The sequence below is a fragment of the Eucalyptus grandis genome, chromosome 7 (genome assembly GCF_016545825.1).
Source record: "Eucalyptus grandis isolate ANBG69807.140 chromosome 7, ASM1654582v1, whole genome shotgun sequence".
In the NCBI taxonomy this organism is placed as follows: Eukaryota; Viridiplantae; Streptophyta; class Magnoliopsida; order Myrtales; family Myrtaceae; genus Eucalyptus; species Eucalyptus grandis.
Window position 1 is genome coordinate 21,650,346 of NC_052618.1, and position 25,394 is coordinate 21,675,739.

Below are 25,394 nucleotides of genomic sequence, written 5' to 3' on the forward strand. Positions count from 1 at the left end.
ACACTTTGGGTAAATGGTTATTAGTTAAAAAAGAAAAAAACTCAGTTTTATGTGTGGTACTATAGGATGCATGAGACCTTTTTCTTCTTTTTTTACCAAGTAAAAAAAAAAAAAATGGCCACAATTTTATGGTGTGGTATTACTGGTGAGACAATGGTGTTGTCTTTTGTTATCACATCCATACTTAGTGTAAATATTCATTAGTAAAAAATAAGCCAACACGTCTTTATGATGCGGTATTATTTGTTATGCTATGATGCTGTAAAGAAAAGAAATTTACAAAATTTTCCTAATTAATATGTGTAAATTGTCATATATTAAACTTGACAACAGTTTTGGTATTTGATAGAATGGACCATCATAAACCTAAGCAAGTCGTTGTAATCATGAAATAAATAACTTCGAAACATTTTTCTCTTGCCGTTGAACCATTTGCAAAACTTAAAAGTATGAATAAAAAGAAAGATTTCCGCAAAATTTGGCAATGGTTAACTTCGTTCCGCCTCACACGTTTCACGTACAAATCCTGAGTACACCACTTATCTTTGGTGTCCAGTCTTTCAAGCTGGACTTAGAAACCCTCCCGAATTCCTTTTAAGGGGAATTGATGTATTATGTATTTCTGCAATCATTCATGAGTTCAAAGCTTGGGTGTGAGCTTGTGGGTTGTGTAGGATGCATTTAAATAACAACTTTAGCATCCAATGCGCAAATACTAGTTATTGGATGTTTTGATCCCTAAATTTTTAATTTGTTTAATGCAATTTTTAAACTTTAATTTGCACATGTTCATATAATTTAGGGACTAAATTGACCATCTAAAAAGTATAGGGACCGCATAAAATAAATTAAAAGTTCATGGACCATCTTGCATATTGGACCAAAATTTGGGGATCATTTCCCTTGAGCCCATTAGGAAGTGCCAATAATTCTTGCCACGCTCTTTTGGCTAAACCTAACAAGCCAATTGCCTTATCAATCCCTCAATAAGTCACTGGCACCTGTGTTTCACAAGATTGCCTAAGGAAGCCCCATCTGTACTCAAATTACACTATTTTTGTGATGGTGGCTTCCAACCGACTGAGATAATGTTACACTTTGTAATGCCTTGTGATAAGTTATTATAAACATGGAATCTGTAGCCAAACTACTAAACTTTTGCAGCAGGAAAGGAAGTGATAAATTTTTGTCATGAAAGATGAGTTCATTAAGACTTTTCCAAAGTATCCAAACAACATATCAATGAAAAAGTTCTGAGGTATTTTGTGGGTCGACTTACCGTCTATACAAATGCTAGTTTTTACCCAATCTGTGACAATGGAGGTAAAGGAATCGATGATATGCGAGGGATGAATAATCGATGCAGCAATATGTTGACATGCAAAATGTGAATAGTAGTTTGGATACCCACACGAATAGAACCAATCGATAGAAATCTTAATGTTAACGCTTGAAAATATTGTCTTTTGATGGGATACGGTTATGAGCCCGTAGTCAGAATAAGCGCTTAATTCAGTTTCCACGATCTAATTTCCATGAACTATTCCAAAAAGAGGTTTGGCTTGTATGAGGATGCAATTCAAGCAATGTGTTTTGAAAACAGCAGACATATCAAGTTTTCTATAGAAGACAACCGGTTAGGTTTGTTTGTCCAGAAGTAGCATGACATCCTCCGATAAGACAAAAGAAATTGTGTCAAGGTGCCAATTCTTGTCTTTGTCCCTAACATCTTTGACAAATAGCACTTCTTCATTGTGGCGTAGGGGGGCCTTGAATAACATTGTGTTGACATCTAACTTTTGACAACTCATTTCATCATTCATGAATTGTATAGAAAATTATGGATTAGTTTTAAACCCCTAAAAAACTGATTTTCATTATATTGCATAACATATAGGTATTAGGAGCATTTGCATTAGAGAGAGAGAGAGAGAGAGAGAGAGAGAGAGAGAGAGAGAGAGAGAGAGAGAGAGAGAGAGAGAGAGAGAGAGAGAGATGGGCTTTGTTCGAGCGGCCCGGCCTCTTTCCTTTTTTTTTTTTCTCTCTCTCTCACTTGGGCCGCCCACTCCTCTTTTCTTTCCCTAGCCTGGCCTAGCCCCTATCTCTTCCTCCCTCCCCTTCGTATCGCTCACCTTCTTAGCAATAGTATAGTTGAGATAGAGCAAGGGCAAAGCGCAGCTGGCGGTGGCGGAGGCCATGCACGCCTGCTGGCAGCCTTCAAAAGGAGAAAGGGAGAGAGAGGCTGGAGGGGGGATTTTCGGGAGAGACCACAAGGTTCGATAGCTAGAGAGAGATCAAGAGAGAGATTGGGAGATGGAGAGAGCGAGAAACAAAGAGCCAAGAGTGAGGGGCTTCCTCTAGTAGCCATCGTGCCTAGACCACGGTCGATGACCCTTTGTTGGGATTTTACGGAACATGTATACGCTAAATAAACATAAACGCAGCGGAAGTAAAGATAAAATTCTACTATACATGTTCTTCCAAAGGCGTTGTTCGTGCGTTTTAATCAAAAATCAAAATATCAAAAGGGGTTTACAGATTACTTTTTGAAGCGCGCTTTAAATGACTTGATTCAAATGTTCTTCAATTCGAGCCCCACAAACATCGGGCCTCTAGTTCAGACACAACACCAATGCACCTCGAACAAAAAAGAGCTCATAGGTAATCACCACTATAATTATGTTAGCAATCTCGTGGAGACAATCCTCTGCATGTGGTTAGCAACCATTTGCTAACCATATAGTTCTCTCTCTCTCTCTCTCTCTCTCTCTCTCTCTCTCTATCTCTCTCTCTCTCTCTCTCTTTTTCTTAACATAACCCACTCACCCTCTCTCTACTCTACTTATAATGTCCTTGTGAAGTCAACATTTAACTTCATTTAGAAGCTAGTCTTTAACCTCTCAAAGAAATTATTGACTATTTTTTCCAAAAGCTACTTCTTCCAAAAAGTTGGTCTTTAACTTTTCAAATAAGTTATTGACCACTTCCTTCATAAGCTAGTCTATAACTTCTCAAATAAGTTATCAACTACTTCCTCCAAAAATTGGGTGAGCAAGAGAACAGCTCTTGTGAGTGGGCTGTGTCCAATCGAGTGAATTGGTTATGGTGTGTGACATCCCTAGATTGATCACTAAGCTGGTAGTAAGATTTGTACTAACACATTAGTACTTCCAAGAGAATTGATTGTCCCGATTAATATGTAGGTCCTACAAGCCATGATTGACATCTAGCAATATGTCATGGCTATCCAAACAGTATGGATGCTTTAAGAACATAATGACTCTATCAACTTTGACTACAGTGTAATTCAATCCCTCTATTTTACTATGTCCCGATCAAACAAAGACCATGGAATATTTATCAAGTCACCAATTTGATCATCCGCACAAACCTAATTGATTTGCATTTTATACGAGACATAAACAATTTATTCTCAATTACAACCCCGACCGAGGATTTCAATGCAGTGTAACAATTAGATCGCATAAGACATTATTACTGTACCTTGCATGTAACAAGGAGACAAATTCCATGTTGCGCACATGTGTAACTTCGTATGTGAACGAGTTATGACCATCAAGTATAGAGACAGATCAATGAGCCGCCAATATGCATACCCATGAATCATAGCCGTCCGACACACAAGTTAACAGTGTGCCTTAGATCTAAGGATCATTTACACAAGACTAGAGTAATAACGATTAGTCATTGACCTCGCTAAAAGCTTCCATGTTGCCAATCTTTCTATGAGTGTCACGTTTAGTGAACTTGTTTGCTACAAGCACCTAAAATGTGTTATTTGAATGCTGTTATTGTTTGACCCAAAAAAAAAAAAAATTTGTTGTTACTGCACTTAATGCTATAATTTTTACATAAACTCTTTATCTGAACTATATACTGATATAGACTTCCTAGTTTTTTTCATGGTTGTATAAATAACAAATAATAAGTTATTTTTTAGAATGGACACATCATGTGGTACTATTCGTTATGTTATGGTGCTGCAAAGAAAATAAATTTACTACTTTTTCCTGATTAATATGTGTAAATTGTCATATATTAAACTTGACAACGCTTTTAATATTTTTTAGAATGGACCATCATAAACCTAAGCAAGTCGTTGCAATCATGAAATAAATAACTTCAAAACATTTTTCTCTTGCCGTTGAACCATTTGTGAAACTTAAAAGTACGAATAAAAAAAAGGTTTCCGCAAAATCTGGCAATGGTTAACTTCGTTCCGCCTCGCACGTTTCGCGTGTAAATCTTGAGTACTCTACTTATCTTTGGTGTCCAGTCTTTCAAGCTAGACTTAGAAACCCTCCGAATTTCTTTTAAGGGTAATTGACATATCATGTATTTCTGCAATCATTCATGAGTTCAAAGCTTGGGTGTTAGCTTGCGGGTTGTGTAGGATGCATTTAAATAACAACTTCAGCACCCAATGCGCAAATACTAGTTATTGGATGTTTTGATCCCTAAATTTTTAATTTGTTCAATGCAATTTATAAAATTTAAGTTGTACATTTCCATATGATTTAGAGACTAAATTAACCATATACAAAAGTCTAGGGAATGCATTAAATAAATTAAAAGTTAACGTTGCACATTAAGTTGAAGTTCAGATACCATATTGAAAATTGGGCCAAAGTTTAGGGATAATTTGTCATTTTTCCTTGAGCCCATTAGGAAGTGCCCAAAATTCTTGCCACCGTGCTCTTTGTAATGCCGATACTTCTACCTCGCCTTACCAATCCCTCAATAAGCCACCGGTGCTTGTGTTTCATAGGATTGCCTAAGAAGCCCCATCTATAGTCGAATTACACCATTTTTGTAATGGAGGTTTCCAATCGCCTGAGATAAGCTTGCACTTTGTAATGCCGTGTGATAAGTTATTATAAATGTGGAATCAATAGCCAAACTACTAGCCTTTTGCAGCAGAAAGGAAGTGACAATTTTTTGTCATGAAAGATGAGTTTATTAAGACTTTTTCTAAAGTATCCAAATAGCATATCGATGAGAATATTCCGAGGTATTTTGTGGGTTGACTTATCGTCGATACAAATGCTAGTAGTTATCCAATCTATAATAAAGGAATTAAAGAAATCGATGATATGAGATGGATGAATAACTGATGAAGCAATTTGTCGGTGTGCAAAATGTGGACAGTAATTTGGACACCATCACGAACAAAGTCAATTGGCAGAAATCTTAAGATTAATGCTTGAAAAGATTCTCTTTTGATGGGATATGGTCACAAGTCCATTGTCAGAGGAAGCACTTAATTCAGTTACCATGATCTAATCTCCATGAACTATTCCAGAGAGAGGTTTGGCATGTATGAGGATGCAATTCGAGCATTGCATTTTCGGAAACAACAGACATATCGAGTTTTCCATAGAAGATAGCGGGTTAGGTTTGTTTGTCCAGAAGTAGCATGACATCCTCCTACAAGACGAATGAAATTGTTTCAAGGTGCCAATTCCCATCTTTGTCCCAAACATCTTTCACGATTAGCACTTCTTCATTGTGGTGCGCCTTTGATAAGATTGTGTAGACACATAAATTTTGATGACTTGTTTTATCATTCATTAATTGTATAGAAATTTAGGGATTAATTTTAACCTATAAACAAAAATGATTTTCATTACATTGCATATTAGGAGCATTTGCATTATAAAAAACACAGTATAGCCGATACAGAGCAAGAGTAGAGCAAATCGCACGGCGCGATTGCTTATGTAGCACTGACACGTGACGCCACACAACACGACACGCGACACATCATTTCTCAAAAGTAGAGAATTCCGACACATTAAATATTAAATAAATATTTTTATTTTTAATTAATTTGATTTAAATTCATAAATAATTAATTAATTAAAAAAAAGAGCCTACAATGAATTTACACTAATAATATTAATAGATTAATTCATTGGAAATTGAAAGACATATTCATAATTAATACGTATCCATGTTTGGAAATACGTTTTTAATTTTAACAAAAGTTATTGATAAAGCCGATGACTAACAAGAAAGTAGAATAAACTTATTTAAATAAATCTATGATTTTTTATGATGATCAAAATTTATTATCATTTAAAATTCAGTACTTTTTTAAATTATTTTTTTAATTTCATTTATATATTTTCCGATTAAAAAATAGTTTCCCCCACTCCCAAATTTATTTCAATTTTTTCCGTCCCTCCCCCACGAGAGACTATTTCCCCCCACCCCAAATTTATTTCACTCATTTCCCCTCCCCCATCCACGTCACGGGCTGTCACTGACTCACTTCACCGTTTCCAAAACCCTAGCTACCGAAACACATTTTTCCTTCGCCGCACGACCTCGCAACCCCTTCCTCTCCTCACTTTTTCCCCTCGCCGCACGGTCTTCCTCTCGATCCATCTCCATCTCCTCGCCGCACGACCTCCATATGATCCCCTTCCTCTCCTCTTCCTCTCGATCCTTCTCCTCCTCCTCCGCCTCGCCTTCGGCCCTTCGTGACTTGCAGTTGCAGCCTTGTCGCCGATCCCGCAGCATCATTGTGACCGCCCTCGCCTCAGTCTCTACTCTTTCTCTGGCGGTTTCTAGCGAAAAGTTGACTACGTGTCGGAAAACTCGACACGCGTTGACCGCGTGTCCGACACGCTCTGACACGACACAGAAGCACGGACACATAGGCGATTGCTACGTGAGGCCAGGCCGGTAGGGCAGCCGGCGGTGGCAGAGGCCATGGGCACCCGCCGGCGCCTTCAAAACGAGAGGGGGAGAGAGAGAGGCTGGAGGAGGGACTTTCGGGAAGGACCACAGGGTTCGATAGCGAGAGAGAGACAGAGGGAGCGAGAAACGAAGAGCCAGTGAGGCCAAGAGTGAGAGGCTTCCTCCAATAGCCATTGCGCCTGGAGCGCGGCCGACGACCCTCGCCGACGCGTTCCTTTCCCCACGGTAGGTCTCGGCTTTATTTTCTTTTATTTCTTTCGGGCCATGTCGATTTCCCGAGGATCCCGGCTCAGAGGTGTGCGAGGCGACTGGACGTAGTCCAATCTATCGAGCTCGCCCTCATTCGCCACCCCGAGCCGGGTAGGGAGCACCGCCGACCCCATTTTCTCTGCCCTGTTTTGGTTCGTTTCGGACTCGCAGGACTGGGATTCATCGTGGTTCGGCTCACGCGAGTTCGGGTCCCGCCGGATTGTGCTCGGGCCTTTTGTTCTTGGTGTTGTGAACCCGAATGCAAATCCGAGTCCCGAATGAGGTGACGTTCACGCTTTAGTCAATGCACCCCACCTGTTTGATGAAATGCTTGAACCAGATTCACATTGTCTTCTTTGATTCTCGTTCTGTCCTTAGCGTATTTTGGTCATTAGACATGGCTATGTGAGTGCTCGTTTTTAGGACAGGGGCGAGTCTTCACGGTTGTCTTCTTTGCTTGTTATGGCTGAAAGAGAGGGTGAGTGGTGTGGGTTTACTGGCCGAGGAGGGGGCGTAGCGATTGGTTATTGGTGTGGGTCTTGCGCTGAACATGGGCATTTCAGTGAGTAGAGACGTTCGAGGAGGTGCCGTGAGGATGGCGGCGGCGTTTTTCCAGTGACCGGAACTAGCCTGTGATGGAGGTCCGGCGGTAGATGTAGGCTGATTCATCGTGAAGCGTGGCGGTTGTGTTCTATCATTTCGGTTTTGACCTGAGATTTCTTTGAACTTTCGTGTGCCTCGATTTGTCTTGTTGGTAGAAGATGATGGATACGGGAGTGGAGGAGGGGGGCTCAGGCCAAGTTTTGTTGGGTTTGGGCTAAAAAAACATTTTAAAAATTTTATAAAAATCCAAAACAATTTATTTTTTTCTAAAAATTAAGAAAAAGCTTAATATTTTTGAGTATTTTTTTCTCTTGAAATATGTGAAAATCCTAAAAAAAATTTGTTCGAAATTGAACAAACTCTTAGGGATTTATGATAGGGTTTGAATGTTTTTAGAGACAAATATTAGGTTGTTGTTTGAGCAATTCTATTTCGATCATCACTTGGTTATGCAATTTCAATATGTTGATTGTAGTTTCTCTTCGACGTAGTAAGGAATGACATTTTTGTTATTTTTAAGTGTTAGATTCTTTCTTTTCTTTGTAATTTATTTAACACTATCTTTGGTTGCCGATAATTTCAATAATCGTGTACTTGCATAATCACCTTACATGTTAGTGGATAAATTTAAAATCAAATTCAGATTACCTGAAATTGAACAAGATTAAATACTAAAAGGGTACTAGTTGATTAATTAATGTAATCAAATCTCCAACTTTTGATTTTTGATTGCATTGGAAGAGAGATATATTCTCATGTGTTACTTGATTCTAGCCGACCTAGTATGTTAGTGATGACTCCTTATTAGAAAATCATTATAGTGTCAATTGAAGCTAAAATTTAAAACACACCACGTGAGGTATGGACATATATATATATATATATATATATATATATATATATATATATATTTTGGTGACCGAGGCTAAACCTTAATATTTGTTCCACTCCGGACAGAAAAATTAGATCGCAACAGGTTGCTCGAGGGGCTTCCTATGAAATTGTCTTTCCAGAAAGGAATTTGTATTGAAGATCATCCATTTGGTACAACTTTGCAGGGTCCGAATCTGTCACGAAACTCCTCCAAATGAAGGCCAACAAAGCAGTTTAAAGCCTGCGAAAATGGGGTGTCATCGAGCTTCACTTCGTTATTTTCTCATTCTGCAGCAACTCGAGTTCGCAATTTGGAAATGAGAAATAAAAAAATACTTCAGAAAGAGCGATCCAGCAAAGGGAGGGAGAGGGAGAGGAAGAGAGAGCGAGCGTCCAACTAGAGACTGAAACGGCAGCGTTTGTATGAGGAAAGACGAATTATCTTGAATTTTGGATTCTTAATTTTACTATGAAATAATCTAAGCCCGTGCAAGGGAGATGCTAATGCTTTATTTTGCATTTTTATCCCAAAAAGAATAAATTTATTTTGGCCAACGTAGTATATAAAAAAAGAATACGCCCTTGTATGTTTGCCAAAATATGAAGGATATATAGTAATGGAAGAAAAAGAAAAACGAGTTATTTAAGAAAAGAGACTTAAATTAGTGTGGGGTGAGGAAAATCACTTATATATGGAATCTATTTTCGAGAGATTTATTGAGTAATTATGATAATTTATTGGCACTTTAAACTACAATCTTGTCTGTTGTTTGACAATACCTGTTATTTTTAGCTCGTATGGGTATTTTCTGATAATTTGGTATGCAAAAGTTTTCTTTTTTGGTCAGATTTTAGGCGGAAGTTTGAAAATTGAAAATTTATTTAAGTTTTCTTTGTTAAATGAAATAAGGAGATCCTAAAGACTAATTGTTGAAAAAAATTATCAAGATCTACATAATTGTTTTGCCCTTACAAATAGATAAAGAAGATAAAAAAAGAAAAAAATTAAGTACCAAGCCTAGTTTCAGAATTTTTTTATTCTAATTATAAAGTTTCCGCAAGTTTGGGTTTTATCCCCTTTTGGCGGAACTTTAAATGGATGTCTGGATTAAAATCTCAAAAATAATGAATTATTTTTTATTTTAAAAATATGATTTAGGTCACTTGAATTTATTTTGAGAAATTTGAATTTAACGCGTCAAGAGTACGATAAACTCAAATGGCGGGTGTCGACGATGCTTTAATATAATCCAATTATGTGGAGAGATAAATTAACTTTGGATTAACTTGAAATTATAGGAATAATAATAGAGTCCAATGATGACGCTGCAATGACTCATGACAATGTGCCCCCATCAACAATGATTCATGACAATGTCTCCCATCTTTTCTTTCTTTTCCTTTTTCCTTTTTTGGAATCCGTCACTTCTTTCGTACATCATTTCCCCCAAATAGGCTTCGATCCAACGACTCGCACATACCCACCCAAGTAGCTTTCGATCACCAAATAGAAATTCCGCATTTCCAAAAACCCTACCACCGATGGGTCCCTTCGCCTTCTCCAATCTCCGACGGACCGCCATCATCGCCGCCGAGCACCAGGTCCGGCCCACCATCTCCGTCGCAGGGGACGGCGGCTCGCCGGCGACGGCGACGGGGACGGCCATTCTTTTTTGCCCTTTTCCGCCGCGTTTTCTTGTATCCTTTGCTGCGGAGTTCAATGGCTGATACCCGGTCCAAGTGACCGGCATCTGCGAGTGTTTCTTGCTGCGGAGCATGGTGGAATGAATTTGAGTTCCAGAATGCTGTTGATCCTGTTGGTGCCTTTTCAATGTTCAGATGGCGTGAACTTCCAAGACTCTGAATTGCGTTTGCTTGGAGGTCTAAGTTGCTTCGATGTGACGATTTGTTTGCCAAATTGGATGATTTCTCTTTTTTCTTTTCAGATTATGTGTCTCTCCTCTTGTCTTGCATATCATTATGTGTCTCACACACACCAAATGGATGAACTCCAAGCCTATTTATAAGCAATTACAACCAACTTAGCCACCACCCTAGGCAGCTAGACATTTGCTGGGCCTTAGATGACTTGTTTTAGTTGACTTTTTTCTTTCTTTTTTTTTACTATGAAATCTTCTTCAACTTGGCTTGTTCTTCCCTTGCACTGACTTAGACAGCATATTTCTAGCTGGAAGTTTCTTGGTTCTAGATGTTGTCCATGTTCTTGACTCTTCTTTCATCATGGTTAAGTGCCCATTCTTTTCCTCAAGCTATCCACCACCTAAGACTTTCTTTGAGATTATGTTAGTTGACCAGTTCTTGAGAATTCTAGAGAATGTGGAAAATGGATCACAATTTCCAACACAATGATTATCCTTTGTGACTGTTTGCTGCAAATTTTTCATCGTTTGTCAGTTTTTGGTTGATGGTTCATCTCAATGTCACATGACGTGGTTGCTTTCTTGTTGAATCTCAGTTGAATTTTGGGCATTTTTGTGCAGAGTATTTGGAATAAGTAAGGTTCAGCAATTGTATTCAAGAGATTATTGTGCCGTTTTTAGATTAACTCTCACGGCAACTAGTTCAAAGTGACGCAACTGGCTAATTAACATGTCGATCGATTTCCTCAAATAACGTTAGCTTCTTCGGTTTATTCGTCTATGATAGTAAATGGGAAAAGCAATAGGTAATGCTTTTGATTTTCTAGGCTGGTTGTCGCTTGGAATGCGCAGATGTAGCGCTCACAGATATGAGGTGAATCTTTCTGTGCCTCCCTATGACTTATGTGCTCTTGAATGCATGAAAAGTTAACTTTAGTATACTCCTTTTATAATTGGATAATGTACTTGCTTTTTATAAACTTCCCATTAGTTGGAAAGGAAACTTTTATACGTTATAATTTCCTGTTTGTTCAATTGGGTTTGTTTCAAATGACACATACTCTTGTGTGAACTGCTTTATGTCTATAGCATAAGCTCGTGTGACATGGCAGTTGAACTTATGCTAACTTGTTCCTTTTCAACTCCAAATGCAGGTCAAGTCTCAAAAGAACTCCTACCCAGCGTATTTCCTCTCTATCCAGCTTGAGAGTAACAGGAAGAATGTGAAATCACTAATGGTATCAGATTGTGAGGACTAATCCTTCTATTTTTTATGTCTTACTTTCTGCTGTTATCTAGAAATATGGACATCATTTGCCCGGTAATTTCAATGTATTTGGAGTATGGAATGACTAGAATCACACAAATCTTTTGTATCCCAAGAATATATATTTGTAAACTTGAACTTTTATAGTTTCCAAAGCACATCATCTGAACTCAACAAAACCCGGGGGGCACTCTTCGACAGTTTCTTTCTAAAAAGATGGCATTTTAGTTTGAATGTGGTGGGCATCTAGCAGGCATTACTTTAATATTGGAGGGATGCTCTTTCCATGACAAATGTTTTTTTTTCTTTGGGCGAAGGTGGCATGCCTTCCCAGTGTCTTTGACCTTTCAACCAATGCACAAGCGTCGGAGGCGTTTTACTTATGTGATTCGGATATTGGGTGGAATATTTCATATGTTGGTGCCGTAGTAGTTTCGCCAATGGTGAAGGTTAGTTATTTCAATATCATATAGTTTTTTTATTAGAAGTTTTGTTCCTTCATCTGATAGATCTTTGTTTATAGATAATGGGTACTGAACTTGGTTAAACTATACCTGCGTTGAAGGAGGTAAGACTGGAAGTTACTTTATGCTTTCTGTCATACTTGATGAGACTGTTCATCATAGCCAAATCTTATTCTCCTTCTAATGGACAATTCAAGTCCCAGTAGGATTGATTCTAGTTAGATTATATTCACTATCCTAGCATTATTTCCTCTTAATCAGAGAAGTAACATTTGTGATACTGCCGTTGAAATTTTCCATACTATGTGTCCTCTCACGTAGTACCATCCATTCCCGATGATAGCATGTTGAATTTGCTTCACATAATACTGCCTTTTAATTGAAATTGCTCAGTGACATTACATCATATTGATCATCTCTAAGTCAGTGTTCCCATATTATACTAAAGATCTTAGTAGAAAGAGTGATGTATATGTGCAACCATCCCAGGCAATTTTAAAATGGTTACAATACTCTTGATTTATAACTTTGTTTCCCTTCATTTGTTTTTCAGATCATTTTCTAAGGCTGCAGTTTTTTCTGAGTAGGTTGTTCCACAATTAATTTCCCCTGTTGCTTCATCCTCTCACCAAATCCTAAAGCTTGGAGTCGAGAAGTTCATGTCCTTCTATAATTGGATAATATACTTATTTTTTATGAACTTACCATTAGTTGGAAAAGAAATTAGTATACAATATAATTTCATGTTGTTCCATTGCATTTGTTTCAAATGACACTTGCTCGTGTTTGAACTGTTTTATGTCTATAGCATAAGATCATCATGGATAATCACTCTAGAAGCCAAATATTATCTGTTTCTTAGATTCCAAAAGATTTTCCCTCTATTCATGGTATAGTGCCCTCAGTGGTGATGGGATCGATCTTGTCCTCATCATCCAATTTTAAATAAATTTGAAACATTGAAGAAGGAAATGTTGCCTGTGCATGAGTTGAGAAGGAGTTGAATTTATAGCAACCAATAGACAACAAGGCATTGTGTTGGAATTCTGGCATAGGGTGGTAAATATGAAATGAGTGAACTATCAAGTCTCATGTCCAGAACTAGCTACACAACAATTGAAGTTTCTTTATTCAAACTTTTGTTCCTTTATCTCATTAATCTTCTTATGGTGCCGCATTGAATGAGGTTAGACTGAAATTACTTTATGCTTGCTGTCATACTTGAAGAGACCGATTAATAATTGCCAAATCTTATTCTCCTTCTAATGGACAGTTCAAGGTCTAGTATGATTCATTCTGGTCAGGTTGAATTTACTAAGCTATCATTATTTCCAACTCAGAGAAATTTAAGTTGTGATACTGCTGTTGGAATTTTCCATACTGTGGTACTCTCTTGTAGTGGCGTCCATTGCTGATGATAGCAAGTTAAATTTGCTTCACATAGTGCTACCTTTTAGGTTGAAATTGCTCAATGACATTACATTATATTGATCTTCTCAAATTCAGTGCTCCCATTTTATACTAAAGATCCTAGTAGGGTAGAGGTAGTGATGTGTACGTACAACCATCCCAGGCAATTGTAGAATGGTTACAGTACTCTTGATGTATATTTACGTGTCCCTTCATTTATTTTTGAGATATTTTCTGATGCTGCAATCTTTTACTGGATAGGTTGTTCTGCAATCTATTGCTATATTCTCAAACTAAAACCCAATTCTGAAGTTTGGCTTTCAGAAGTCCATGTCCGACATAAATCATGTAGGGGTTCATGGTAATTTGCAAAGTCCCTCTTGCCTTATAACTTGAAACACTTAATTGATGCACAACACATTGGTTAGATGTATAACTTGAAAGAAAATCAGTTTTTAATTTTTCCCCCTTCCTCGCCAAGATAAGAAATCAGCAGAGTGTATTCAGTTTTGCATGTAGATATCATAGCGTAGGTGAGAATTGTCATCATGCCCTCATTACTGGCACAAACTCGATTGCATGGTTAAGTTCTCAAACTTGTTTAGTTTTTCGTTAAAATATCATTGAAAGAGCTACCAAGGGGATGATCACCAATGGATTGGATGAATACTATAGTCTCAACATTATGAGCAAAAGCCAAACAGGTTATTTTGGAAATCTACCGTGAAACGTATTTTTATCAAAAGTGACTCTTTGTGATCCTACAGAAAGAGTGAGAAACCGTTTGGCTTTGGGTCAGGCTTGTGCTCCAGTTTAACCCTTAATGAACTCGCAAAGGCGTTTCTAGGAACGAGTCCATTAGTTGCATGGTAGAAAAACAATTGGCTAACCATTTTTTTTTTTTAACCCCAATTTCTTCTCTCTTTCAATCTGGTTTGGAAAACCACTGGGATTCGCCCCAGTGGCCATCCTTCCAACATGGAAGGGGGAGGTGAGGGGTTCATATCCCCACCTTCTCAAGGGGGATGGGGGTGGGGACACGTAAGTTTTAGGAGTGGATTTCGACTCCCACGCCCTGTAAGAGGCAGGACAAAAGTCTGAGAGTGAGTATAGAGTATGAATAGAGTAGGACTGACAAAAAAAAAAAAAAATCTGGTTTGGAAAGTCATATCCTCCAAGTTGACTCTAAAATACAATTAAGAAAAGAAAAATTACAATGTGCTTCAAGTTAACCCTTAATGAACAGTAAACCCGCTGATGCGGATGTATCAACCCAATTTGTAGAGAATTTACAGGTTAGAGGAGCTGGGGTTCGTTTGAATTTACTTGGAGAGTGAGGGAGACACCGCTCAGCATGGTTGTTGGAGCGAGATCGAGGCTTGTTTGAGAAGATCTTTGATGAGGTGTAATATAATAATATGGGCTGTGTTCTGATGAACATCGAGCTCATCTTTTGGGTTGATTCGATGGGGAATTGTTTTATTAAGTTGAATAAGTTGGGCAGTCTGCGAGGGTCTTTTTCCTCCTTATCAATTTCTTTTCTGTTTGTTGGATTAGGATATGTTTGTGAACTTGGAAGTGTATCTGATTGGGACCTGGCTGAGGATAAAGTACAAAAATTTTAATTATCATATCTTGGTTTTTACAAGAATACAAGGTTTCACACAGTTTCTGTTTTTCTATTAGTCTTTTTATCAAATTCTTAATCCCATCCCCCACTGCGCAGGTCAGCGTCCTCCAGGGTTTACGGCGCATTCATTTGTTACAAGCAGAACGACATGCTTCCACACTGTGAGCTATCTCAAGAGTGCTCTTGAGCGAGGAGGGATAAGAACGTTTGTTGATTTTACACTGGACGGAGGTGTATGGTTCCGGCCAGCGATCAACGAAGCGATTGAGCAGTCGGAGATTGCCATTGTGGTCGCCCCTCAGAATTTCCATTTCTCAGCATGGTGCCTTAACAAGCTGGTGAAGATCAATAAACTAATGGAGAAGCGCAACCGGCGTTTTGCTCAGACTTCAACGGGGCGACTTCAAATATTCCAGTATACTCGAAACAATTAAATGCCTTTTAAATTCTTTTAAAAGGGGCATATATTTACATCCAAAAATGACTCAAGTCATGATGGGTCGGTGAAGGGTCGATGTTAACTTGTCGATAGAGCAAAAAGGTAACATGATCACGAATCGATGAGTGGCCAATGTAATATAGATGCCACCTGTGTCTGGGTCATTGATGAAGAGTAGCACACCGGGATGGTTTTCAATGTATGATGACATACGGTCTACTACAGTAGTAAGAAAAATTGAAGAAAAGCCAAGCTAGAAGCCTAGAAGATACCCTGAAGATTATAACCGCTTATGGATGAAAAAATGTATCTGAGTTTTCACCGTGAAGCCAAGAATCTCGGAAGCATTTACAAGTTGTAACTCAAAAGATAACCGCACAATGATAGTTATATGTAGTCCAAGGATATAGGTCCAGGAAGCATCAATTATAAAGGATCCACAATGGAAAACACTAATCAAAATTTATCCTTTTCCAATTTCCAGTCTATTTATTAGTCTCTCCTTATCCTTTTAATTAGCCTTTAGTTTTTTTTTTCTTTTTTTTTTTGGTAACCCAGGAATCCCGTAAGCTGACAGCTGGTGAGCAAACCTTTAGGGAGCGACTGCAAGACCCACCACCACAGTACTCCAAGTAAGTATCCCTAACGATGAGATTCGAACTTTTCCCTTTCGTGAGGAGGAGAGAGCCCAAGCCAGCTGCGCCGTTGCGGGCGGTGGTTTAATTAGCCTTTAGTTTATACCTAGTTATCGTCAGCAGTTCTCGATACGCAAATAATTTCCCGAACCACCACAAAACCCGATTCATTCTAAAAATCAGAGGTCAAGCCTTTGGAAGATACTTCGTCGTTAACCCATTTTTGGCAAACAAACCCATATAAACCTCTTTAGCAAGATAAATGTAATGAGTTTCTAAAATGGATCTTCATTTCTTTTCCTATCAACAGGAGTGGATAACTTCCGTTTATAAGTTATAGGATTGACACAAGTGCACTTAAAAGTGTAAAAACCTCATTAGACCAAACATGAAATTTTTTCATTTTTCTATTTCTCATTGATTGATTAACAAAATATAATAACGAGATGTATAAACCTTTCGACTTGACTAATCTCCATTGACATACGCGAACTATTATGTTCATATGCATTGCCTAAGTCCACTCAATAGACGATGAAGGTGGCCTAAGCCCCGAAGGGTACTTTGAATGAGAGAAACTATGATTTAAATATGGGATTTACTGGATTCCACTCTAAGCTCTTAATCACTTAATTAACTCATCGGCCTCTTTTTCCTCTATCTACAAGCTTTGTAACCATGGTATACTGGACTTTAACTACAGCATATGTTGACTTTAGTTTAGTTAACCAAGTACTCAGCGTATCGACGTGTAGCTAAATGAAAAGATTCCTAAGGGACAACTTTGGTTAAGTACCCCTGTGGAAATGGATTTTAAAATTGGAAAACATTGACCGAATTAACATGTTCAAATCACGATTGGTGATTTCAATTCACCCATGTCGGTCTTGTTTCCTGAGATTCGGATGTATGATCGGAAGTAACACTGACTTTCCTTGTGTTTTGTTCTATGTGTTCATGAACATGTCCCTGTGATGTTCGTCGGTGGTCAATGGCGAGGCAATGACTCGTCTCGATCCCTAGAGTGATGGTTCCCTGAGGTGTTTGCATCGATTAGTCCCCCTAACCCATGCATCGACCATTTCCGTAGTGATCCAATTGTAGGTGAGTGAATTGTTCAACGAATGGAGAATGGTTAAAGTCTGTGATTAAAGGTAGTAGTTAATAATCTTGATGGCGGCTTGATGATAAGCAAATCGCAGCATAGTTTTGAGGAATGAATGAATGTTGATAGATGTTTAATAAATGGATATGCCGTTGTTGAAGCTTTGTTGTTCTGGAACCAATGAGTGTTAAAAGCTACCTGGGCAGTAAAAGGAGACAGGATGGGAGGAAAAAGAGTAAGAAATCGACAATAAGAAGAAGGAAAGGGAGGCGAGGGGGAGAGGGGGTGGGTGGGTGAAGAGAAATAAAAGAATAATTGGGCCTGGCTTAGTTTCAATAGGTTTGGGCTGAGCCTCTTGTGAGTTGTGTTTAATTTTCATTGGAATGGCCTTATTTTAATAAGCAAAGCAAAAGTGTTACGTCTCCCCCAAAAAGAAAATTTCCATATTGACGCAAGCACTAAAATAAATACACGACCATAAAAGGGATACTCCGCCTAATCATCACCCTGCTTCCATTTTTCCGGAATCATCACCCTGCTTCCATTTTTCCAGTCTTTCGTCTGCATACCCATTTCGAGAAACTTTGCCGACAGCAGCAGCAGCAGCTTGTGACCCTGTCTATGGCGATCAGATGGGAAGCCCTAGAACTGAAATCATTGGTCCCTTCGCCTTCTTCCATCTCCGAGGGACTGCCATCATCCCCGTCGAGCACAAGGCCCGGCCACGATCTCCGTCGCAGGTAACGGGGACTCGCCGGCGACAGCCCTCTCTCTGTCCCTTTCCGCCGCGTTCTCTCGTAACCTAGCTGCCGAATCAATGGCTGATACCCGGACTTTGTGACCGGTGTCTGCAAGTGTTTTCTCTAAACCGTTTCACATACCTGTCCGTTTTGGCTGATCGGAGAACGGTGGAATCAATTTGAATTCCAAAATGTTGTTGATTCTGTTAGTTCCTTTACAACGTTGAGCTTGCGTTAATTAGATCTTAAACTTGCCAGATGCTGCTGTGTGTTTGCTTGAGGACAAAGTCGCTTCACTGCGATGATTTATTTGCCAGATTAGATGATTGTTTTTTTCTTTTTTCCCTTTCAGATTTTGTGTCATTTTATTTTGCGGTAACATTTGCTTGTAATTTTTTTCCCTCAGCGATATCTGAACCTTTGGTTGGGGGGTTGGGGAAGGGGGATTGTTTGGCATTCTAATTATAGTCATCATCGTTACATGATCTTTTTTGTGGTATCGGTTTAATGTCTAATATGAGAAGCTTCTTGATTCCTCATAATATCATAACTTATCCAGTCCAAAATGCAAGCAATGAATGATCGGGTCATCAAATGAGTTGAGAAATTTGCAGCATTGACTCTCTTTTCTTTTCTTCTTCTTTTCCCCATTTTGGCGAGGAAAGCATTCTGTCATTTAATTCCCTTTGCCGATCACAACGAATCAATCACGAAACAGCTTGATCAGCAAGTGGCAGCTGGATATGTTACACCTTATCAAACCCTATTGTATTAACAGTTAAAGCTACTCATTCTTCAGTTTCCTCTTAGCAATCACTTGTGAGCCGCAAGTATTAGCTGGACTGTACAGAGTTCATTGTACTGAGATATGCAGTGACTAATGATTATAACTGTGATGTTGTCTTCTAGAGATGGCAACATGCTACTTCTATCGGTAATTTTGTATGGAAAACTACTATTATTGGATATGAAGTGTTTCAATTGTTTCTTCTTTCATTGATTTAGTAATAGGGTTGACGTGGAGGAATCAGCATATTCAGAATGCTGGCTATGGCATCACCTCTTACATCAACTTGGTGTGGTCAGCTTAGGAAACCTGAATTTTGTTGTGCTTCTCAGTCTTCGCGGCAACTAGAAGTTGTCTCTACCAAAAGAAATACAGCAAGGACTGTTCATAGCACTCTATCGAGGAAAGAAGGCATGGTGGTAAGAAATTCATTTGAGTTTCTTCTTTCTTGTTAACGGTTTCAATGATGATCCTTTTTGACTGTTTGCTGCTAATTTTTCATTATTTGTTGGTTTTTTGGCTGATGGTTCATGTCAATGTGACATGACGTGGCTGCTTTCTTGTTGAACCTCGGCTGAACTTTTGAGCATTTTTGTGCACAGTGTTGGAGTAAGTAAGGTTGAGCGATTGTATTTGGGAGATTTTTATGCCTTTTCTAGATTGACTGTCGCTGCAACTAGTTCAAACTAGTGCAACTGGCTAATTAACACATCGATTGATTTCCTAGAATGTCATTAGCTACTTTGGTCTTCTTCTATGATAGTAAATGGGAAAAGCAGTTTATAATGCTTTTGATTTTCCTGGCTGGTCATCACTTGGGATGAAATGTTTTTAGTTACGGATATGAGGTCAATTATTCTGTTCCTCCCTGATTATGTGCTCTTTTTAATACATGACAAGTTTTGTCTAGTATACTCCTTTTATTACTGGATAATGTAGTTGATTTTATTAACTTACCATCAGTAGGAAAATAAATTTGTATATATATATATATATATATGTATGTATGTATGTATGTATGTATGTATGTATGTATGTAAGAATCTTATGTTGTTCCATTGGGTTTGTCTCAAATGACACATGCTTGTGTGTGAACCGCTTTATATCTATAGCATAAGATCATCATGGACAATTACTCTAGGTGCCAAATATTATCTCTTTCTTAGATTCCGAAAGATTTTCCATCTTCTTATGCTATGGTACCTTCGGTGGTGATGGGATCGGTCTCTTCCTTTTCCTAATTATCCAAGTTTAAATAAGTTTGAAACATTGAAGAAGGAAACATAATGTTCGGCCTCTGCATGAATTGGCCAATCCTCTACTTGGAGGAGTTGAAATTATAGCAACAATAGACAACAGGGCATTTTGTTGGAATTCTGGCATAGTATCGTAAATATGAAATGATTGAACCATCAAGTCTCATGCCCCGAGCAAGTTACAAAACAGTTGAAGCACTTATGCAAACTTTTTCCTTTTCCACTCCAAGATGCTGGTCAAGTCATTAATGAATTCCTGCCCAACCTATTTCCTCTCCTAACCAGCTCGAGAGTAACTGGAAGAATGTGAAATTTACTAATGTTGTCAAATTGTTAGGACTAATCCTTTCTAGTTTTTGTGTCTTACTTTCTTTTGTTATTGAGTAATATGTACATCATTTGCCTGGGAATTCTCTTTTGCATTTGGAGTGCAGAATAGAATCGCACCAATCTCATATAAAACCAGAATATTAAATTGTAAACTTCATCTTTTTATAATTTCCAAAGCACGATATTTGAACTTAACAAGTCCTGGGATGCACCCTTTAACATTTTCTTTCTAAAAAGATGGCATCTTTGTCTGAATGTCGTGGGGATCTAGCACCCTTTATTTCAATATAGGAGGGATGCTCTTTCCATGACAAATGTGTTCTTTTATTTTTGTAGTTCCTTTATCTAATAGATCTCTGTTTTCAGGCTGCAGCCACTCAATCCTTAGGAAGAGGTAGTAAATTTGCTGCAATTAAATCCGTATCGAAGGAGGTAAGACTGGAAGTTACTTTATGCTTTCTGTCATACTTGAAGAGACTGATTCATCGTTACCAAATCCTGTTCTCCTTCTAATGGGCAGTTCAAGGTCCAGTATGATTGATTCTAGTTAGATTATATTCACTAACCGAGCATTATTTCCTAATCAGAGAAAGTAAATCTGTGATACTGCTGTTGAAATTTCCCATACTATGTGTTACTCTCATGTGGTGCCATCCATTCCTGATGATTGCAAGTTAAATATCCTTTAAATAATGCTACCTTTTAGGTTGAAATTGCTCAGTAACATTACATCAAATTGATCATACTAAAGATCCTTGTAGTGTAGAGATAGTGATGTATATGTGCAACCATCCCCGGCAATTGTAGAATGGTTACAGTACTCTTAATTTATATTTCCGTTTCCCTTCATTCGTTTTTGAGATCATTTTCTGATGCTGCAGTTTTTACTGAATAGGTTTTTCCACAATTGTCTTTCGCTATTGCTTTTCTCCCAAGCTATGACCAAATTCTGAAGTTTGCAATTGAGAAGTTCAAATCCATCATTGGGATTCATGGTAATTTCCCTCTTGCCTTCTGACTTGAAACACTTACATCAATGTTCAACACTTTGGTTAGATGCAGTAACTTGAAAGAAAATCATTTTTGATATTTTCCCCCTTCCTTGCCAAGATGAGAAATCAGTTGATGTATTCAGTTTTGCGTGTAGATATCATGGCGTTAGCAAGCATTGTCACAATGTCCATCATTGCTGGCACAAAATCAATTGCATGGTTAAGTTCTTAAACTTATTTATGTTTAGTTTGTCATTAAAATGTTATTGGAAAAGCTATCAAGGGGATGATCACCAATGGATTGGATGAATACTGTAGTCTCAACGTTATGAGCAAAAGCCAAAAGGTTATTTTGGAAACTTATCGTGGAACATATATTTACCGAAAGTTACCCTTTGTGACCCTGCAAAAAGAGTGGGATACCACTTGGCTTTGGGTTAGGCTTGTGCTCCAAGTAACTCATGAAGGCATTTCTAGCAACAAGTCCATTAGTGTTGCATGGTATCAATTGGTTAACCAATTATTGTTATGAATCCCCATTTCTTCTCTTTCAATTATTGTTGAGATCAAGGGTTGTTTGAGAAGATTCCTGATGAAGTGTTGTATAAAAACATGGTATGTGTTCTAATGAATATCCAACTCATCTTTTGGGTGGTTCCAGTGGAAAATTATTTTATTAAGTTGATTAAGTATGGCAATCTGAGCGAGGGTCATTTTCCTCCTTATCAATTTCTTTTCTATCTGTTGGATCAGTATTTTTTTTTTTTTAAACGTGAAATGCATGTGATTGAGACTTGGCTGAGGATGAAGAAATTTTTTTTATTATCGTATACAAGAACTAGCACAGTTTCTGTTTTTCAATAAGCCTTTTTATCAAATTCTTAATCCCTCCATACCTCTCTTCTGATCTCAAACAATGTATATCCCATTGTGCAGGTCAACGTCATCCTAGGATAAATGACGTTTTTATTAGTTACAAACGGGATGACACGCTCAATCCTGTGAGCCATCTTAGGGGTGCTCTTCAGCAGAGGGGGATAAGAACGGTCGTCGATTCTACACTGGATGAAGGAGAAGAGATCTGGCCAGCGATTGAGAAAGCGATCGAGCTTTCATATATCGCTGTTGTGGTTGTTTCTCAGAATTACCATTCCTCACCGTGGTGCCTCAATGAGCTGGTGAAGATCCTCGAGTGCCGAGAAAAAGGGGGTCTGATTGTATTGCCCATTTTCTGGGGCATTGATGCAAGAGAGCTGCGAGAGCTGTCCAGTCCTTTTGTGGAGAATATTGGCCAAGGCGAAGAGGGTTTCAAGCAGGAGAATCCACACCAGGTCCAGACGTGGAGAAAAGCTTTGCAAGCAGTGGGCGGGATCATTGGCTTTCCTGTTAATGCCGGGTACTAAACTCTTTCCTTTCTAAGCTCTGTCTTCTTCTAAGTATACTTTTTTGAGAATTGCTGAAGAAAGTTACTTAGTTAGTGCATGAGAACACAAAACTTACTTTGAAAGGCTGCCTGTTATGGTCAGTAGGAACTAATAATTGGAAATGTGGAATCTCTTCCCTTGGGCATTGGTATATCTGCACGAGGCAATGTAATATGGTCATTAGCCACACTCTAATATCTCTGGCATACTAATTTGAGTTGGTGATATGAAATAATGTGATGATTATTGGGTTAAGCCCTTATCCATCTAGTTATAATTAAATCTTTATGTTCAAATAGTGCTCTGTTGGTAGAAAGCATTAATCTATATCCAAATAAAATTAGGATGTTAGTTCTTACTTTAAACCAATATATTCAGTGATTCTCCATCAATCTAATACTGTTCTATAAGATTTAGACTTGAAGACACTGAAATACCACGTTAGGAGTTGATTATGTTTTCGTGCTTCTGCAAGTGAAAATGTTAATGAAGTGGACTTATGTTTGCTTCATCTAAAACATACTCTTGGAAATCTATGGTTGGAGATGTTTTTTTAGAATTTTACATTTGTCGTTCAAAGGTATAGAGACAAAAAGGAAAGTCATTAGATTTTCTGTTCTTTAGAAAAGTAAACTTTTGATCAAAATATGCATGTTGATCTTGTTCCACATCTCTAATCCTTGAAGGCTCGTGTAGTTCATCGCCTGTAAAATATGTGTGTATTACGATGTTATACCTTGTAATCTTGGGCTATTAGTAGGCGGTTCAATTATTTCTCCTATGATGAACAGTGTTTTCTGTTTGAGCGTGTGATTAGTGGGGCAATTATGATTATGTTTTTGAGGAGAATACTAATATTAATGCTCGAGTTGAACATGATGCCTGAACTTTAAGTTTCATGTGAGGCAATTAATGCTAGTTCATGTGTGGAGAGATACAAGAATAGAGAGAGAGAGAGAGAGAGAGAGAGAGAGATTGGATAGATTGTTACATGTTGTACGTATGCTGAGCTGGGTCCTATGTGAATCCCACCAGGATTCTGATTCAGTTTAATTTATGTATTAGGTTCATGAAATACTTTCCGAGGGGATTGCATTTTTGTCGTCGTGTATGGCAGAGAAAAGATAAAAACGAACACGTGCCAGTACCGGATTGGTGAAGAGGTGATAGAGATTCGAGTGTGGGATTAGCTGATCTTCACCCATAACCAGAATATGTTACCTTGGAAAAATTATCTGTACATTGAGGCGAAACCTAGACATCTTGTTTTTCTTCTTCTCAAAAATAACTTTGAACATCGGTTAGAAAAATTTTGACCCTCTTGATATTTTCTTGGTGTCGACTAGCACTAATGACCAGACGTGACTCTTGGTGCTTACAGTTTGGATAAAACTGAAGCTGAAGTGATCAAGGTCCTTGCGGACAAAATTGCAGCCAAGCTCAAGCGTTCAGTGTCAAACGTCACTCCCATCCAGCCTGCAGTTAAGTCAGTAAAATGATCAACACCGTCTGAAGTGGCTTTGCGGGAAGATGCACGACATGTACTTAGGGAGAAAAGTTTTGCAGGAAGCTCTTCCATTGCGTGCGCAAGAATTAAGCTTGGTTGTGGGCTTGCGGGTGGTGTAGGATGCATTTAAATAACAACTTCAGCATCCAATGCGCAAATACTAGTTTTTGGATGTTTTGATCCCTAACTTTTTAATTTGTTCAATGCGATCTATAAACTTTAATTTGCACATTTTCATATGATTTAGAGACTAAATTAATAATATACAAAATTCTAGAGAGCGCATAAATTAAAAGTTCATGAATAACATTGCACATTAAGCTAAAGTTCGGATACCGTGTTACAGATTGGACCAAAGTTATTTTCCCTTGAGCCCATTAGGAAGTGCCCATAATTCTTGCCACCGTGCTCTTTGTAATGCCAATACTTTTGCTAAACCCGACATGCCAATTGCCTTACCAATCCCTCAATAGGCCACCGGTGCCTGTGTTTCACAGGATTGCCTAAGGAAGCCCCATCTATAGTCAAATCACACCATTTTTGTAATGGTGGTTTCCAATCGACTGAGATAATCTTACACATTGTAATGCCATATGATAAATTATTATAAATGTGGAATCAATAGCCAAACTACCTTTTGGAGCAGAAAGCAAGTGATAATTTTTTGGCCTTTTGCAGTAGAAAGTAAGTGATAATTTTTTGTCATGAAAGATGAGTTCATTGAGGATTTTTCCAAAGTATCCAAACAGCATATCAATGAGAATGTTCTGAGGTATTTTGGGTTGACTTATCATGTAGACGAATGCTAGTTGTTATCCAATATGTAGCAGTGGAATTAAAGAAATCGATGATATGCAATGGATGAATAATCAATGAAGCAATTTGTCGGCATGCAAAATGTGGGTAGTAGTATGGACACCCTCATGAACATAATCAATGGGTAGAAATCATAAGGTTGAAAAGATTATCTTTTGATGGGATACGGTTACAAACCCATAGTCAAAGGAAGCGCTTAATTTAGTTACCATGATCTAACTTCCATAAACTATTCCAAAGAGAGGTTTGGCATGTAAGAGG

General features: G+C 38.2%; 1 protein-coding gene across 15 annotated transcripts; it reads left to right on the top strand.

The window, feature by feature from the left end:
• The first annotated feature begins 6,325 nt into the window (after nucleotides 1–6,325).
• Nucleotides 6,326–24,546, top strand: LOC108960780 (TMV resistance protein N). Of its 15 annotated transcripts, XM_039318287.1 has the most exons (12): nucleotides 10,218–10,332; nucleotides 11,486–11,579; nucleotides 11,916–12,047; nucleotides 12,122–12,166; nucleotides 13,734–13,833; nucleotides 15,199–16,173; nucleotides 17,835–18,021; nucleotides 19,027–19,227; nucleotides 20,761–20,826; nucleotides 21,290–21,389; nucleotides 22,323–22,782; nucleotides 24,192–24,546. In XM_039318287.1, the coding sequence occupies exons 8-12, from the start codon at nucleotides 19,063–19,065 to the stop codon at nucleotides 24,307–24,309; spliced, it is 909 nt and encodes a 302-aa protein (XP_039174221.1). In that variant the 5' UTR covers nucleotides 10,218–10,332; nucleotides 11,486–11,579; nucleotides 11,916–12,047; nucleotides 12,122–12,166; nucleotides 13,734–13,833; nucleotides 15,199–16,173; nucleotides 17,835–18,021; nucleotides 19,027–19,062; the 3' UTR covers nucleotides 24,310–24,546. The 15 variants fall into 15 exon arrangements, with proteins under 15 accessions (XP_039174225.1, XP_039174221.1, XP_039174222.1 ...); XM_039318288.1 differs by lacking the exon at nucleotides 13,734–13,833; XM_039318290.1 differs by lacking the exon at nucleotides 12,122–12,166.
• The last annotated feature ends 848 nt before the right edge of the window (nucleotides 24,547–25,394 follow it).

Coding starts and splice junctions, on each gene's coding strand:
- LOC108960780 (XM_039318291.1), top strand. CDS start 19,063: ATGCTGGCTATGGCATCACCTCTTACATCAACTTGGTGTGGTCAGCTT. Junction 19,228..20,760: donor CGAGGAAAGAAGGCATGGTG/GTAAGAAATTCA, acceptor CTCTGTTTTCAG/GCTGCAGCCACTCAATCCTT. Junction 20,827..21,289: donor TTAAATCCGTATCGAAGGAG/GTAAGACTGGAA, acceptor TTTACTGAATAG/GTTTTTCCACAATTGTCTTT.